This window comes from Chaetodon auriga, chromosome 7 (genome assembly GCF_051107435.1).
Source record: "Chaetodon auriga isolate fChaAug3 chromosome 7, fChaAug3.hap1, whole genome shotgun sequence".
NCBI classification, from domain to species: Eukaryota; Metazoa; Chordata; class Actinopteri; order Chaetodontiformes; family Chaetodontidae; genus Chaetodon; species Chaetodon auriga.
Genome location: NC_135080.1, coordinates 2,100,458 through 2,117,625, shown reverse-complemented (window position 1 = coordinate 2,117,625; position 17,168 = coordinate 2,100,458). Strand labels below are relative to the sequence as shown.

General features: G+C 49.2%; 1 protein-coding gene across 4 annotated transcripts; it reads left to right on the top strand.

Moving 5' to 3' along the window:
- Positions 1 to 440: 440 nt before the first annotated feature.
- Positions 441 to 15,953, top strand: ccdc9 (coiled-coil domain containing 9). Of its 4 annotated transcripts, none has more exons than XM_076735069.1 (16): positions 441 to 568; positions 1,820 to 1,872; positions 2,070 to 2,174; positions 2,446 to 2,595; positions 4,850 to 5,212; positions 5,405 to 5,488; positions 5,854 to 6,018; positions 6,110 to 6,291; positions 7,251 to 7,312; positions 8,406 to 8,450; positions 9,970 to 10,093; positions 10,258 to 10,390; positions 10,729 to 11,233; positions 11,767 to 11,862; positions 12,077 to 12,373; positions 15,817 to 15,953. In XM_076735069.1, exons 2-16 carry the CDS (start codon positions 1,870 to 1,872, stop codon positions 15,819 to 15,821), a joined length of 2,319 nt encoding a protein of 772 aa, XP_076591184.1. In that variant the 5' UTR covers positions 441 to 568; positions 1,820 to 1,869; the 3' UTR covers positions 15,822 to 15,953. The 4 variants fall into 4 exon arrangements, with proteins under 4 accessions (XP_076591184.1, XP_076591182.1, XP_076591181.1 ...); XM_076735067.1 differs by having other exon boundaries at positions 11,710 to 11,862; XM_076735066.1 differs by having other exon boundaries at positions 11,686 to 11,862.
- The last annotated feature ends 1,215 nt before the right edge of the window (positions 15,954 to 17,168 follow it).

Here is a 17,168-nt window from a genome sequence, read left to right as displayed (position 1 = left end):
TCTATGGAAATATGAAAATATTTGTGTAAATTGTCTCAGATTTTATTCCCCCTGCATGTGAGTGAATGAATATTTGCAGATGTAAAGTTTTAATGGTAAATTGCACATTTGTGTCGTGTGTATGTGTTTCCCTTTAAGAGTTTGGGCGGCAGGATTTGGTCAAAGACGCTTTGTAACGTCTGAGTCACCGTTTGGGTTTTCAGGTCAAATTCGTTTGCTGGCCGCTGGCGCCCCATGGCGGACAACTCCGGAACTACATTTCCTGTAAAACTACGTAGCATCGATTAGTTTCGATTATCCACGACGTTATTAAGCACATCACCAAAATAGTCTTTACACATCCACTTGGAGCCGTGTTGGTAAAGTGTTAGTTACACGATGGTTGAGCCTTTAGTTGAAGAAGAGCGCTGTGTCTTTAAAACCCACGAGAGGGGTCTGTATTTGGCAGGAAGTTAGCCGCGGCTAACAGGAAGCCGGTTAATGAGGACACACTGAGGTGCAGCAATTGGCAAAGAACTACGAGTCCAAACATTGCTCTTTACACTCGTTACAAGCCCCCCAGACTCAGGTAAAACGAACGGGATGTGAGTTAACGGCGTGTAAACGTTTACTTCGCTGGGCTGCTGTGTGTCGTCCGTGTGGGTGTTGTGTTTCCATCGTGGGGGGGTTCGGCGCCTTGTGTCAGACATGGCTCAGTGTGCTTACATTACTTCCCAGCAGAGCAGAGGAAAACCAGTGGATCCACGGATCTGTTAGCTGGAGGAGCACAGTGGCGTTCAGGGTTTAACGCGGTGGAGATCCTGGACAGTGTGTGTGTTCTGTACCGATGCTGCTGTGGCTCATGTTCGCATCCTGCCTGCTGGTCTAATACGCTTAGAGAAGCTTTGGGGACGCATGAAGGATTTATTCATTTGGGTTCTTGTGTTCCACAGACAGACAGACACACACACACACACACACACACACACACCTGGCTGTAAACTCACCTGTGATTAGCTGAAACCTGGCTCAGTCCAGGAGACACAGTGAACAGGTGTTACCCAGTGGAGCAAATCTTTGACGTCTTATCATCATCGTTGTTCAGCAGTAGAAGATAGAAGAAAGTCATTGATGCACTTTAACCTGCCAATATTTGGTGTTTTTAGTTGGTGAATAACTATAATCATTAATCAGTTATAAAGCTGATCTCCAGTCATGTTTGGAGACACATAAAGTAGTCTGCTTGGAATAGTAATTTGTGCTACTGATGCTGTTTTTCTAAAAAATAAGAACAAGAAAATCAGTTACCTTGTAAAAAATGATTGGCATAAAATCTACTCATTGAATCATTTAATATGCAAGTTGAGGCTTCAAGGTTCCCCATCACACACGTCTGATCAATGCTTGGCATCCAGGCTCACTGCAGCGTCATTAAGTCATGCTTGGAGGTATAAATGAAAGCTAAAGGAAGAGAGAAACTGCTTCATGGAGTATACAGGCTACAGCACAGTATGGAATTCAGTATTTGTAGGATATAGTTGAGTTAGCGTGCAGACATGGATTTATCACTACGCAGCACAGTTAGGCTGCCGATATTTCAGCGCCGTGGTCGGCGCCCCTGCACTCCCTCTGCTGCTCGGTGGTTTTGCTCACGAGGTTTGGTCATTTCACCCTCATCCCCCTCAAATCGCCCACTGCGCACAGCGTTCTGCACCGTGAAGCTCAAACATTCAAGCAAAGTAACCATAAACAAAACACATTTCTGAGTGGAGGTGGACTGTTAATCTTACATAAAGCAACTCCTGGACTAATCCTTAACTCTTCATCTTCCTCACCGCAGGAGGAACGAGCAGTCGGCCACCTGTGTATGAAGACAAGTCCGAGGCAGCTATGGTGAGTCAGAGCGAGAAACAGGCTGAATGCAGTGCAGGAGGCTGAGGTGAGGTTTGGGTAGATGATACCAAAGGTCAGACTCACCCATGTTCCCCCGTGCTTCACTTGGTCCAGTGTTCTCTGGAAGTTTGTGTCATGTAGGACAGACTGGCCTCCTCCTCATTCCTCCTAACCCCCCCCCCCCCTCTCTGTGCCAGTCTTCAGCGGTGGATCTCAAGACCAAGGAAGAGAAGGATGCAGAGCTGGACAAGCGAATCGAAGCTCTGAGGAAGAAGAATGAAGCTCTGGTCAAGAGGTATCAGGTGGGTTTTACACACAAACACACACTGAATGTGTCTCTGTGTCCACCCATCATCTGACTGCAGGGTACTGCAGGATGCCTGTCATCAGTCGTACCAGCGTGTCCTCTGAAAGTATGGAAATGTGTAAAAATACACGAGCAGAATTGCTGTATAATAACTGGTATTGGGTGTAAATGCTGTCACACCACACCAACCATTTTGCTTGTTTTGGGGCGACGTGGTTCAGATATTGACCTCTCCTCTCACTCGTTCTGTCACTCCATCTCAACAGGAAATAGAGGAAGACAAGAAGAAGGCAGAGCAGGAGGGCATCGCTGTGACAACGCCCAGGAAGCCCCGCCCCCATGAGCCAGAGACGGACAGAAGAAAGACGGAGAAGGAAAACTTCACCGTCACGGTCGACCTCTCCAAGCTGGCGGGGGTGAGACCTAAACTGGAGGATAAGGTTTTATTAACATCAATCGATTCTGCTGCTTCGCCCAAACTCTTTGAATCAGCTCCTTTACTAGCTCGTGGTCGATCTTCTGTGTGTCGGCCTATGAAGGTTTTCAGCATCACTGCGACTGTTTTATTATCTATTAGGTGTCGTAATTAGCCTGAGAGCTAGCTGCAGGTCTAAACTGGATGAAATGAGAGAATCACAGTTCTGTGACGCCTCTTTCCCTCGTTCGGTGGCGTGTCGTTGGCTGTAGAATAGATGACCTTTGTATCTGTTTTATGATGATCCTGCAGACGGAGGATGTAGCTTGATAACTCTGACGGATTCTAATTACTGTGATCAGTTTACCAACCGCACGCCCGCCAATCTACCCATCATTCCCTGCATCCGGCCTCTGCCCACGCATTGTGCCTGCATGTGTCGGGTGGAGTCGGATATCTGTGAAGTCCTGCACACAACAGGCTTCATTAAAAGGAGTAGAAGCACATGCAGTGATCAACACCAGGACGCGTCTTTACACGGATCCTGTAAAAATCCTGTAAACTCAGCTTTGCCATGAAACAGTCCGGCTGAATAATGATGAAGATGAAGTTAAAATATGAGGTTTTGTGTGATGAGAGTTTTCATCCGTTTGCTGCTCAGTGTGTGTTTCTGTGCTGGCGAGCCGTCCACGTCGCTCTGCTTCTGCTGTGCAAAGATTTGATTTGGCAAACGTTTCTGGCTGTTCTGTTAAAACAGAGCTGAGATGATTGTATTACACAACAGATGCTGCTGCAGAGTGAACTTTAATCAACTTGTTGAAGAACACAAACATCCTGGAAAACGAACTTTACCCAAATCTTTATGTTCAGTGTGCAGTTTGTCTGGGAGGTCGTCAGGGGTCCAAAAATGTGCGCCTGACCCTGAAATGTACGACGTGACCCCAAACCGGACCCATCTATTATTGAAAGCTGAGACCTGGACCCACGCAGAACCGAGAAATGTGGGACCCAAAACGAACCGATTGGCACCGTTTTCACAGCTGATTAATAAGTTAACATTCATTCGTTATCTGTGTGTCTCATCCGCTGCCACAGCAGCTAACGTTAGCATCGCTTATCTCCTACCATCTCTGAGACGAGTCTAACCTCTGCTGCATGTATGACGGCTGAGCAGCACCGTATGAACACATGAACACTGAACAAATGAATCATGTCGTTACCGACTGTCTGCTCAGTTTTCCTAAAAGTCTCAATGCAAATATTGAATGACGTGAACAGAGACACTGTCCTTAACTGGCTTTAACCTGGAAACAAGTTGTAAACGCTGAAACTTTTTTTCAGTTGATGTGATAAACTTGTCAGCAGCAGCACTTTATTTCCACACCCAGCAGCTACAGAGCAACACGATTCTCCATGTGGACTCGTGTTTGTGTCACCTGTGTCAGTCCGGTATCGACTCTCTTCACGCTCTGTTTCTGGTCTCCACCTGCTCCTGAGGCATGTGATCCACGTCTATAAAAACAGAGACTATAACCGCCTTAAATACCTGCTGCAGCTTTCAGGCGAGTGATGACAGCAGTGGTTGAAATTCATAGCATGTTTCCAGTCGGCCTCCTGTGGACTGCAGCCGCACAGCTGAGGCTGGTGCTAATCAGGTCCAAGAGGGCTGGTGCAGTCGGCTCCTGCTGAGGTCCAGATTGGCTCAGAAATGACCGCTGATGGCTGCAGACCCCCGATGTTCAACCTGCAAAGGGTACAAGACAAGGGAGGTCCTGAGGGGCCAGAAGGTGGCGTCTGCTCCACACGTCTGTCTGACTGGATATTGATTCAGGGTCGAAAGGTCAAGTCTGGTTCATTAGTCTGTTGAACCTTTTCTGAATCTCAGCCGCAGACTTCTGATCCCTGTGCTTAAAGAGCTCCTTGAAAAACTGATGATCACTCGCTGCCTCTCCCGTCTCGCGCCTCCCTCCCTCCCTCTCTCGCTCACCACCTCCACTGCCAGCTTCTCTCTCTGAGTTCATCATGTTGTAGTTTTACATAATCCATAGCCCTCATTAGTCTTTTGTGCTGTTTGAATGGCATCATTTCCTCTGATTAAAGGGGTTAAATTCAGGATAGGAAATCATTTCTTCCCCTTTTGGCCAACTGGCTGCAGGTGTCCTCAGAGTCCTCTTTACAGTAGAATGTGTCCTTCATGTGGACAAATTAACACATTGTACTCAGTGACTGATCTGCTGTCCATTCTGTCCACGCAGGAGAAGAGAGTCGTCAACGACTGGAAACCCGGAGCGCCTCGTGGCCGGAAGACATCGGAGGAGAGCGACGGCCACAGCAGAGGGCCGAGCGACGGGCACAGGGCGCCGAGCGATGGCCACAGCCCCCCCAGGAGGATGGGAACAGGACGAGTGGGTCGAGGAGGTCAGAGAGGAGGAGCAGGAGGAGGAGGAGGAGGCCGCCAGGAGAGGAGAGACCGGGAACCCAGGACCCCCAGAGATGGAGAACCTGGAGAATCAGGAGGACAGGGACGTAGAGGAGGAAGGAGAGGAAGAGGAGGAGAAGGAGGAGGAGGAGGGGGAGGGGGAGGGGGGACACCAGGAGGGACAGACAGGAAGTCCAAGGTGAGTTTGTGTCATAAGCTACTAAAATTTACTGATTGATGTGACGTCGGAGTCAAAGTGCAGAAGAGCTTCTGCTTCTTTAACCGTAAAATGTGGTTTCATGGTTTGACCTGAGCGGTGGGTGAGAGGTGAAGGTCTGCGTTCAGACCAGCAGAGACACACAATGTCTAAGTGTTGTTGTCTTTTGGACAGGAGTGGGAGGAGAAGAGGCGACAGAACATTGAGAAGATGAATGAAGAGATGGAGAGAATAGCCGAGTATGAGAGAGGACAGCGGGTAAGAGAGCTGCTCTTTGAAAGGTTATTTTAGAGGAAACAGATGGCGTCCGTTTGTAGTGACCGTCCAAACCTGCACAGGCTACAAACATTCCTCCTGTCAGGTTCCTCATGTTTGCTCATCTGTTGTCTCGTTTTCTGCAGCAGCTTCACAGCGCAGCTCGTATGTCCTGTTAGTTTGGAGTGATGTCTGTCCCTGTCCCACATTTAGTTTCTGCTGTTCTCCTGTGCCGTCCTTCTTCAGGATTAAAGTGTAAATGTTTGACGCTGTGAATTGTGTTTAAGGGAGAAACTTCAGTTTTTAACCAAAGCAAGCTGTTTCTAAATGAACTAAGGAAACGTGACGTTTAGAATTCTTCTCCTCAGCCGGACGGAGACAAACCGATCCGAAACTTCCTGGACGACCCGAGACGTTCGGGCCCGGCACCGGACACAGACCGCAAAGAGGGCAGCAGGAGACATGTACGAAACTGGGGAGGGCTGGACTTTGACAACGTGAAGACAGGAGCAGAGCTGGAGAAAGAGTGGACCGTGAGTAATGGCGTTCTTTAAAACGACCTGTGTGCCAGCAGCGCTGTTAACAGCTCAATCATTCACTTGGTGACCCCTGTTGACCCCGCAGAGTCGAAGACCTGGTCCGAAAGGCTCCGTGGACATGACCATGTCCATGACCGGCCGGGAGAGAGCGGAGTACCTGCGCTGGAAGAAGGAGCGCGAGCAGATTGACGAGGAGAGACTCGCACGCCATCGTAACGCCACGGGCCAGTGGAGACGAGAGTGGGACGCACAGAAGACGGAGAACATGTGAGACGGGGGACATGGGAGTGATTTTTAATCATGTTTAGGAAACATTGAACCGTAGGAAGAATGCCAAGCCATCTTTTCTGTCTTCTGTCTTCTTCATGCCTGATTTGCTCAGCGTGGCCTCGTTTTTCACCTGCAGCACAGTCATGGCTGGAAGCAGGGACCGTGTTCAGCGTAGCACAGTTAGAGCGCCACAGGTCAGAAAAGGAGAAAAACACAAGTTGTATTATATGTACACATACATAAATGGAGTTTCTTTTCCTGAAGGAAGTATACATGGCACATGAATCATTCAAGGACCGTGGGAAATTTGAAAATCCGATGATAATTTTTTCTTTATCAGACAGAATTGTCATCTTCTGTCTCATATATATAACCTGGGATTCCATCTCTCTTAACCAATCACGAGTCATCTAACATTATTTTAAGTCGGCTTTGTGTTGGTTTGTCCGGGGCTTTGAGAACGGACCGAAGACAACTGACAGCTATAGTGGCCGCCATTGTTGATATTACTCCTTCTTGGTTCTGGTGCCCAATGTGACAACAGCATTAGTCCCGCCCATGGCGCTGACAGGCCAATCGTGCACTCCCGCGTCGCTCATTGGATTGATCACTGTCTCATGTCACCTCGATTGATCGATTGTTAGAATAGTTGCCAGTCGATGTTCTGTCTGTGGACGCACTGTACGTAACATCGAGACAACTGTTCAACAAACCCAGAGAGCAAGTCCAGTTTATCAGGTGTCACTGAAGTCCTCGTCCTCGTCAAACAAAGACAGAGGACGTGTGAGGACGTGTGAGGACAGGAAGTTGTTTACTATCAAATTTATTCTAACTGATGGACACATGACGAGAAGGACACACTGAAACTCGACGTGTGTGTGTGTGTGTGTGTGTGTGTGTGTGTGTGTGTGTGTGTGTGTGTGTGTGTGTGTCTAACCCTGCGGCTGTTTTCACAGGTTCAAGGAGGACCCATATGTGGCTGCGGAGGGCATCACACCCGAGCAGGGCAGCAGGAGAGGCAAGTACACACACACACACACACACACACACACACACACACACACACACTGATACACTGCTGCTGTGCAGTTGCCGTGGTTACACAGCAGCTGGCAGGGATGGCAGACCCTCAGTCAACCTTCATCTCATGTCACTCCGACGCGTCGTCACACGCGCGCTTCGTAAACACCGAGCACACATCGCGGGACGCCGCGCCGCCTCCCTCCTCCAGCTAATTAAGGCCGTTATGTAAATGAGAGTTGATTAAGCTCGTTATGTAAATGCTCACTGAATTTCCCCGGAGTCCAAATCAACCTCTTAAGCCGCACTCGCGCTGATCCGAGAGGAGCTTCCAGAAGGACCCGCTTTCCTTAACGGGTTTGAAAACACATTCAACAGAACTGAAAGTATGTGGGTTCACACCAACACCTCTAGTGTACATGAGGCTTGGAATGAACCATTTCTCACTTAGTTCTAAGTTCTACTAACAATAAGGAATTTTATTTATACAGCACTTTTCAGAACATGTTGCTTCACAAGACAAAAAAAACAAAAGAAATGAAGCAGTGGAAGCAGGAGAGTAACAGTATGGTGGGAAAATAAGGTTTAAAAAAACAAATATGTACACACATAAAGACAGAAACATACGCACACACAGGCGTGTCCGTGTAGGAGCATGCACATGGCTGATCACAGATCTGCACATTAATGCTTGTGCACGAACAGACTCATTAGAAAAATGGATTTTTAAAGTGGAGAAGACCTGTTCTGTGACCCCGTGAAAGCATATAAAACCACTGACGGACCCAGGAAGGCACCTTGTGGCACTCCACAGGTGAGGTGAGGCAGGGGAGGAGCTACCAGGCGGCACTGAGAAGATTCTATTGGACAAACACGATTTAAACCAACGTGGTTTGTCAGTCAGTTCGTCTCTCACCTCCGTGTCTCACGTGCGTTCACCTCACTCGTGACGGTAAAGTTGCGGTTTAGCAGCAACATCAATGACGTTTACATGGTGATGATGTCACTGATTGATCTTGTGGTCACGGTGTGTGTGTGTGTGTATGTGGTGGAGGGACTGTAACGTGTTTGTGTGTGTGTCCTCTCTGCAGCCCGGGGGCGTATTTCTCGTGCAGAGCTTCGGGGCAGGGCCTCAGGTCAGACCACAGCATGGGCCTGAAGTTGTCTTTTGTTCTGTTTGTGTCTGTCTGCACCCAAAACCAAACTCACAAGCCTGACTCCATCGACGTAGTCTGCTGTTAAAATGTGGTTTTACTGTAGTTTCTTAAATGCAGCTTTGTGGAACCTGTGACAGCCTGGATTTGACCTGAGTCCAGGTTTTGTTTGGATTGGGTGAGCGTCTGCTAATCTTCCCCTGAGGCTGGCAGCACGTCTGGCCGCACTCACGCCAACCTCAGGGCGTCACAGCGTCTCTAAACACGTAGTTCTCAGCGTTTGCGTCGCCTCCTCTGATCTTTGCCTTCTCTGTGGCCAGAGATCCACTGAGAGTCAAACACCGCATGGCCGCGGCCATCAGAGGTCGTCCGGCCTGTTTCCGGCTGAGAGAAGGTTCAAGCAAAAGCTGAGAATTATTCCAAACTGCATTTCTTTGTGTCTGACCATAACTGCAGACTACATTACAGACTATGGCATTATCACACCTGCCCCACATCACAGCCTGCACCCGCTTTGGCTCACTCTGTGTGTGTGTGTGTGTGTGTGTGTGTGTGTGTGTGTGTGTGTGTGTGTCTAATTTGTGGAATGACTCGAAGCGTCCTCTTCACAGCCCTGAGCTGCTCCGCTCGCTCTCTTCATTATCCTCCTCTGAGTTTTTTCTTTTCTCCTCACTGATCCCTTCATTTCTTTTGTACTTGTATCTTTCTCTTCCTGACCTTTCTGTCACATCCTCCCTCCTCCCTCCTCCCTCCTCCCTCCCCCCTTCATGCTCTTATCCTCCCTCCACTCGTCGGAGCTTTTGGTCTCTGACCTTCTCTCTCTTCACTTCCTCCATCCTCTGCTCCTCTTCCCTCCTCTCTCATCTCTTCTTAACTTTGATGGATTTCTCCGTCCTTCACACCTCCGTGCTTTTCTCTCCCTCTTTCTGACCTTCCTTCATCCCTCCATTGTCTGTCTGTGCCTCTCTCTTCCTGATGTTTAACGTGTCCTATTCTATGATCAGTGTTTGTCTGTCTTGTCATTCTTGATCATGACGTTCATATAAAAACAAAGCAGGGCTGAAGGAGAAGTGATTGTCCTCTAAAACACAGCCGGTCCAGCTGTCTTCATTCCTCTCCTTCCACTCAGAGACACTCTTCACCCGCCAGCTAACAAATAGATGCTTGACCTTGTCCCAGAGTTCAGGTGGACTGTGCAGCGGTTTGACACTGCAGGACAGTCGCTGTCAAACAGGTCTCGGCTCTGATGTTACGTAAGACATCAGCTCTCAGACTGAAAGAGGAGAAACAGAGTCATTCGAGGACTCCACGCTCTTACAAGTCTTGATCTTAAATGTGGTTTCATGTATCATTTGCTGCAACGTATGTGACCTGTGTACCATTTGAGAAGCAACTATCACAGCCGTTAACTCCTCCATCACCTCCTCTCTGATTCACCCCACCCTTACATCCAGTATGACAAAACATTTTTATTTACTTTTACCATCGATATTTTCTGCAGACGACAGCAAGCGGCCTCCCAAAGCTCCGACATTTGGCGACTTCCTGTCCCAGGGCAGGACCCAGGGACCCCGAGGGGACCGGGGGGGCAGAGGGAAGGGCCGAGGACAGAAACCGAGCTACAGGTAAGTAAATCTGAGCATCACCGCGTCCCAGCCGAGTCGACCTGCGTGTTGAAGATTTACCTTTCTAACCTTTAATGAGACCGTGCTGGTGTGTTTGTGGAGAGACTGTGATGTAAGAATGTGGAGCCTTCTGCTTCTCTGACACATCTGGATGCCTTTGACAGCATGCATGACAACCGCTGGGAAGGAGAGAAAGAAGAGGAGGACAAGGAGAAACAGGACAAGACGAAGAGAGAGCAGAAGACTAAAAAGGAGGAGAAGGAGGAGGAAAAGCCCAGACCTCCTGCAGCACAGAAGGTAGAGAGGCCCCATCTGGATTAATAATGCAAGCCAGCGCACCAGTCATGTACAGTAGGGGGTGGCAGCTGGAGTCGAGCGTTTCAGTGTCTTTCAGGTCATTGTTTTGCTTTTCTGGCCCAATACTTGACCGCTCTGGTTCAGCCTCACCACTCAGATCAATCAGGAGAAAAAGTTCTCCATAAATCCTGAGTGTAAATAGGTGACGGTTAGGGAGCAGGTTCACCTTCTCAGCAGCTTCTTTCACTGCTGGCAAAAAAATCAGCTGTGGCAGGTTTTAGATTGCAAACTCATTCCAGCTTCTTTCCCGGTAATCCCCTCTTCACATCTTTTCTCAGGTGGAGGAGAAGAGCGGAGACGGAGATGAAGATGATGAGGAATGGGAGGATGCCAGTGATTCAGGAGGTGATGAAGGAGGGAGCGACTCAGAACACGAGTCCAGGGAAGAGGAGAAGAAAGACAAGGGCAAAGAGAAGCCTGCCAAGAGCAGAGACACCTCCTCTACACCTCCCACGCCTCGCTCTCGACCGGCATCAGCAGGGAGCCCCAAAGAGCAGCGGACTCCCAGGCCGAAGGTCCACATCCCCCCGCCGGCAGCGGTCCAGGAGTCACCGGAGGGAGGCAAGCCCCTCAGCCCCTTCTCCCCGCTGGACCACCACCAGCCTGTATCAGACTGGGGGGAGGAGATGGAGATGCTGTCACCGCGGAGCAGCATGGGAGGGGAGAGCCCCCTGAAACCCCCCAGCTTAGAGGCCAGCCCGCCCCAGAAGAAGGAGCATGAGGAGACGGAGAGCCAGTCTGTCTCCAGTGAAGCTGCTGAGCCGCAGAAAGAGGAGGACACAGGTAGAGTTCTCTGTTCAGAGCAGCGAGGCCACGCTTTGGTCATTTACTGGGTCTCAGTCAGGGTGACAGAAGCAGAATCCACTGATAACGATGCTGTTGTTTCAGTGAAGGGATGCCTGTCACTGTCCTCACTGATGTCTGTCCTCTCTCTCACTCTTTGCTGTCTCTGATGTCTCTCCTGCATTCGTCTCGTCGTCGGCATAGAAAGTTGGTTGCAGAAGAGAAATGCTGTTTGAAGTGCGGCTCGACTCTCTCCGTCTCTTTGATTCTGCGTCTTGTGTTCTCTGCTCGGCTTTCCTGGTGTCTTATCTTGTCTCATCTCTGCTTTCTTTTTTCTTTTCCCTGCCTCCTCCCTCTCCTACTTCTCCTCCGTCTCCTCCCTCTCCTCCCTCTCCTCCCTCTCCTCTTTCTGCTCCCTTCATCCTCTCCTGCTCTCTGTCTTCCATGCTTAGCCATAGATGTTTCTTCTCCTTCAGAGGAGACTAAAGCCCAGCAGACTGTGATAGTGACTGAACCAGAGTCCCCTCCAGCAGACACCCCCGCTGCACCGCCGTCTGACCCCGCCCCCTCTGAGGTCAGTGGGGTGGTCGTGGTGACGGACCAGGATACACCTGCTGCTCCATCGCAAGGTAATAAAACCCTCAAAGATCAAACTCTGTGAGGCTGAACTGAGCTAATGCTAACACAGCATGCTAACATGTTCTCCATGACAGTGCCCTCATGCTGATGTGACCGTGTGAAAGAAGCTGCCCTCAATAATGAGCCTGCAGAGAATTATCAGCTCAATCACTACTTTGCTGGATACTTAGTGGAGCTTTGTGGACTTTGTTTTGTCTCCGACAGCAGACAAACTGGAGTCCCCTCCCCCTCCGGCCGTCCTGGAGGCCGACCAGAGCTCCTCTGAACCAGCAGAGGAGAAAGATGGCGATGCAGCGCCCGCTGGGACCGACGCTGCTCCGACAGCAGAGATGACGGAGGAGAAGGTTGAAGCGGAGGAGGCGGTGGAGGCAGTGGAGGCGGTGGAGACGGTGGAGGCGGTGGAGACGGAGGAGACGGAGGAGACGAAGGAGACGGAGGAGACGAAGGAGACGAAGGAGACAGCGGAGAAGGTGGAGATGTCCTCAGAGCACACGTCCTCAGGTGCGGTCCATATCAGTGACTTTGAGACGGTGTCTTACTGTGAGAAACCCCCCGCGCTCCTCTAACGTCCTCTTCACTCTTTCTTTTTATGCTTGTGATCTTGTGGCTTCCTCATCTTCCTCATCTTCCTCATCTGTGTTCTCACTCCCTCGCCTTTTTTTTTTTTTTTTTTGTTTCTTCTTTGTCTAAATAAATCATGGTGGCAGCTGTTTGGCGGCATTACAAAATCCAAAGATTTATTTAAACACTTAGCCTGTTTTGTGGACCTGTCGCAGCATCACTACCTTCTCCAACCAATCAGGACCCCACTTCCTGTTTGAAACTCCTCCTGGCTGTCTTCCTGCTCCTGCTGTGACGGGCTGAAAGTACTAACTCCACCTCCTTGTGTGGTGTATCCAGCCCCCGCCCTTCCTCCTCCTGTGTTCATCTTCCTGGTCATGTGATCCTTTTTGTTTTCGTCCTGTTGTGGCTGCTGACGGTGCCTCCGTGGCTGCCTGCTTCACCAAACCCTCTCCTTCTTGCTCCTCCAGTCTTTCTGGTCTTAATGTGAGTTTCTTGATCAAATTCCTTTTTTTTATTTTTCACACTGAGGAGCGAGAAAAAGAGGAATGAAAGTACACTGCCTCCACCTAAACGTCCCAAACAAACAAACCCAAATAAATGTTTGCTTCTGTGAGGACAGAGGGACAGACAGCTGAGACTGTGTCCCCTCTCACAGCCTGACTACTCTCTTAAATCTGACGCTGGGCTTGATGTGGCTGCTCGAGCCGGTCGAGGTTGAAATGTGACTGGAGTTCAGAGGCAGCAGGTGGAGAAAGCTCTGGTTCCTGCTGCGCTCCTGACGGGCTGGTTCGTAAAGTTCCAGTTGACCTTAAACTGGTTTCTCTGCACGGATCCAGTTTGTGCTTCCTGTGTGTGTGAACTGCTGCAGCGGGAGATATAAACCTGTGTAAACACATCAGGCCACAGCAGAGCAGTCAAAGACAGTTGAATTTAAAGATCCTGACTGTAACATGTGTCAGAAACAGCCTGAAACAGCTCCTGTTCAAACCCCACACATGCTGAGTGTATCACAGGCAGAGTTCAGTGTTTCTAAGTTAATATTTTTTAAATTTGACTGAGTGAATTATTTAGAAATCTGGTATTTTCTGGACCAGAAGTTTACAGAAAACAGGTTTTGAGAGTCAGATTAGGACTTTGCTGGTGTCTCGGGGGACGTCAGAGCTTCTGTTTGAACCACTGTTTCATCTCCCTGATGAAAACCTAATGGATGCTTTTCAGCTGTTTTTCATTCATGGCCTCCCGTAAAAAGCCTGTGTTGTTATTGAGGTTGATGCAGATTGAGCCAACGAGCGCTTCTTGAAAATAATACCACATGATATTTGTGCTCGGGGACCACGCACCGTTATTCACCGGAGGAGCGGGAACATCCGTCCTTCATTTCTGCACACGGTGGTTTGAAAGTGGGAATAAACAGGAAGTGCAGCCATTAGACGCTCCGTTACGACCACTCGGCTTGAGGCTGTGGTGTCACTTTGGCAAATGGATAAGTTTTGAAAAGTGTTTCAGATCAACTTGCTCTTCGGGCGGCTGCAGGGTGAAGTTAGTCTGATGATTTTGGTTCCTTAGACGTGATGTGTCATGGCTCTTTTTCGTCGTTTCACTCCTCGTCATCTAGATAAACTTAACTGAATACGTCGGGTTTTGGACTGTTGTTCGGACAAAATAAGACATTTGAAGACGTCACTTTGGGCTGTGGGAAACTGTGACGACCCATTTTTAACTGTTTTCTGACACATTATTGATCGATCGTCGGTTCATTGGTAATGAAGGTCATGGTTAGCTGCCTGGTCCCTCCGAGTCTTCGTCTTCCTCTCAGTGTGTGAACGTCATCGTTGTTTACTCTGAAACGTGTTTTCTGATGTTCAGTTCAGCGTGAAGACGGCGGATGAAGACCAGCGCTTGCTGTTGTCTTCTTTTGTTTGCAGCTACACTGATTGAATTTACACTTTTCCCGGTGACTCACTCGTGATAAACAGCACAAGTCAGATGAGCTCATCGTGTGTGTACGTGCACGCACACACACATCTGTGGATGTGATTGTGTGTGTGTTTGTTGGTGTCAGGGTGTAGATCAGGAAACCAGGAAATTAGAGGCCCAGTTAAGTTTTTAAAAGGCTTTTGAGAGGAAATGAGCTGCAGCCTGCTGGACAGATGATGGGCAGACAGAACGGAGGCCGTTTGAAGTCTGATTCAATTAAATCTGATGACGTTTGTGAGACTCGACTGACTGGATGCAGATGAATGACGTGAATCAGTCAAGTACCAGAAACAGCCCTATTAAAAACCACTAAAACCATTCTGGTCATCTTACAGTCAGCGAGTATCAGAAGAATGAATCCTCATGGGGGGGGGGCTTTCAGCAGAGTCTGCGAGGTCACAGTCATATTCTATGATCATTATTGATCCAGGGATCCATCTTTCTTTGTTTCATTGATGGAAAAGTTCCACATTTTGAAAACGCACTTCTTGCTGACAGGTGGACGAGAGGCCAGCAGCCAGCTAACTTAGCTTAGCATAAAAATTGGAAACATGGGTAACAAAATCCACGTACCAGCACCTCTAAAGCTCCTGAATGAACAAGTTAAATCTTGGTTGTGTTTATCAGTGCAGACCAAACAACCGATCAGACCTAACATGTTATCTGCTGAACATGTCGGTGCTGGTCGGTGGACTGTGGTCCCTTCAGGCTGAGCCAGGCCGGCTGTTTCCAGTCTTTGCTAAGAGGCTGCCGGCTGTAGCTTCATGTTCAGCATACAGACGTGAGATCGACTGTGTGTTTTGTCCTCAAAGCCCCAAAGCTCGTTCTGTCCGACCAGCAGTCCAAAAGCCAAAACTGGATAAAAGCAGCAAATCTTCCTGTTTGAGAAACTGAAAGCAACAAATATTTAACATTTTGTTCGAAACACGATGGTAGAGAGACAAAGGGAAGCATGCAACACACGTCCCACCGGACAGGAAGTGTGGATGTCGGTGGTCCATGTTCCCACCCGGGTGATTTTTGATTAACAGTCACTTACTTTTAGTCTGACATCAGAGCCACATGTTCCAGAAGCAGCAGTGGGACAGAGATCTTCTCTGTATCGTCTGTTTGTCTGGAACATGTTGTATTTTGTGGATGTAGGATCAAAATGTTGGCTGTGACTGAAAGATCAGCGAAGTGTTAGTGTTGATCCGTTAAGGCTGCGTGATTCAGCCGCTCTGTCTGATGATTCCTCCGTTCAGCAGCAGCCGAGGAGCTGGATGTGCAGAGCGACGCCGCGAACGCTGCCAGAGTCACAGTAAGGATCCTCCGCCAGGGCTGCGCTGTACAGATCTCACACACACACACACACACACACACACACACACACTGCCACTTCCTCCCTGTGTTTGTATCAACAGGCTGAAGCTGCTGAGAACAAACAGACGCACTTCTGAGGACGAAGAGACGACGAGATGGACGAAGAGCATCATGAAACTCATCACCGCAGTGACATCACACATCGAAATAAAAAGAAAAAAATGACTTAAACCATCAGGAGGAGGAGGAGGAGGAGGAGGAGGAGGAGGAGTGCACCGGCGCCATGGACCAGCCTCTGTTTCTGAGTCTGTTCTGGGACCACCTCTGGTTCTGTGTGGAGAACAGCTTCGTCGTGTTTGCGGCGTCTTGATGACACAACGTGTAGAAATGTCATCACTGAAGATCATGAGAGACACAGACTGAGCAAGAATCACGTTCACGCTGCACCTCACAGAGGTCAGAGGTCAAGGTCATGTTTCCCTCTGCTTTAGGTTTGTCAGCTGATGCCGTCGGGCAGCAGTGAGCTGGTGGAGGTGTTTCAGGTGATGGCGGTAACATGGCGTGCAGCAGTGACTGCTGACGGCCTCATCAGTCTCCTGCCCTTTAATGACCCCCTTAAACCAAGCAGACCCGTGCTGAGCCCACCCAGTCCACAGACCACCCAGCTGACCTGAAATAATCCTCCTTTAGTGATTGATCGGAATCGATTCGTCTCATTGACGGCAGCTTGTTAGCTAATTAGTCTTTTGGTGACCTCACCAACATGAGCGAGTTCCCTGGCTAACGCCGGGGCCAGTCGCTGCCACTGGGTGTGTAAAAAGAGTCCTTCCTTTGTGCGCCTACATTACCCACAATGCAATTCGACCACCAACACTTCAGGCTCATTCGGGTGTGTTAATGTTTGGTCAGCTCACCAACACATTTCTTAGTTTTGTCTTCAGACCTGTCGTCGACGGACCCGGCTGACGCTGCCTCAGGTGACATCACTTGAGGCCACCAATCAGGCTCCACTCAGCTGAGACACTAAAGTTTTCTTCCTGTTGTGTAATTCGTTGGTTTTTGAGCTGCAGTGTTGGTGACTGACTCACCTGCACTGCAGTTTGTCTTCATGCTACCTGAGCTGCGTTCTCTGACGTGGACTCGGCGGCGCTGACGCTCGTCCTGAGCTTCGTCTTGTTGTGATTGAGGCGTCGTGGCAGTGATCTGAGCTCCATTAGTGTCCGTAACGAGGAGCTGGGACTCCACCCTGCTGCTTGTCCTGCTCTTTGCTTTCATTTTGTGGCTTTTCGTTTCTCCGTTTGTTAGATTGTGTCTGGAAATCATTTCTGCTGCTGGTTTGTTTCCTGTCGTGTCGACACAGTAAAGATCTTTGAAAAGCGAGCAGCTCTTTCCACGAGCTTCACCGCAGCTCGACCATGATGTGTAGTTTATTTCTGTCTGCTGTCATTTTGTG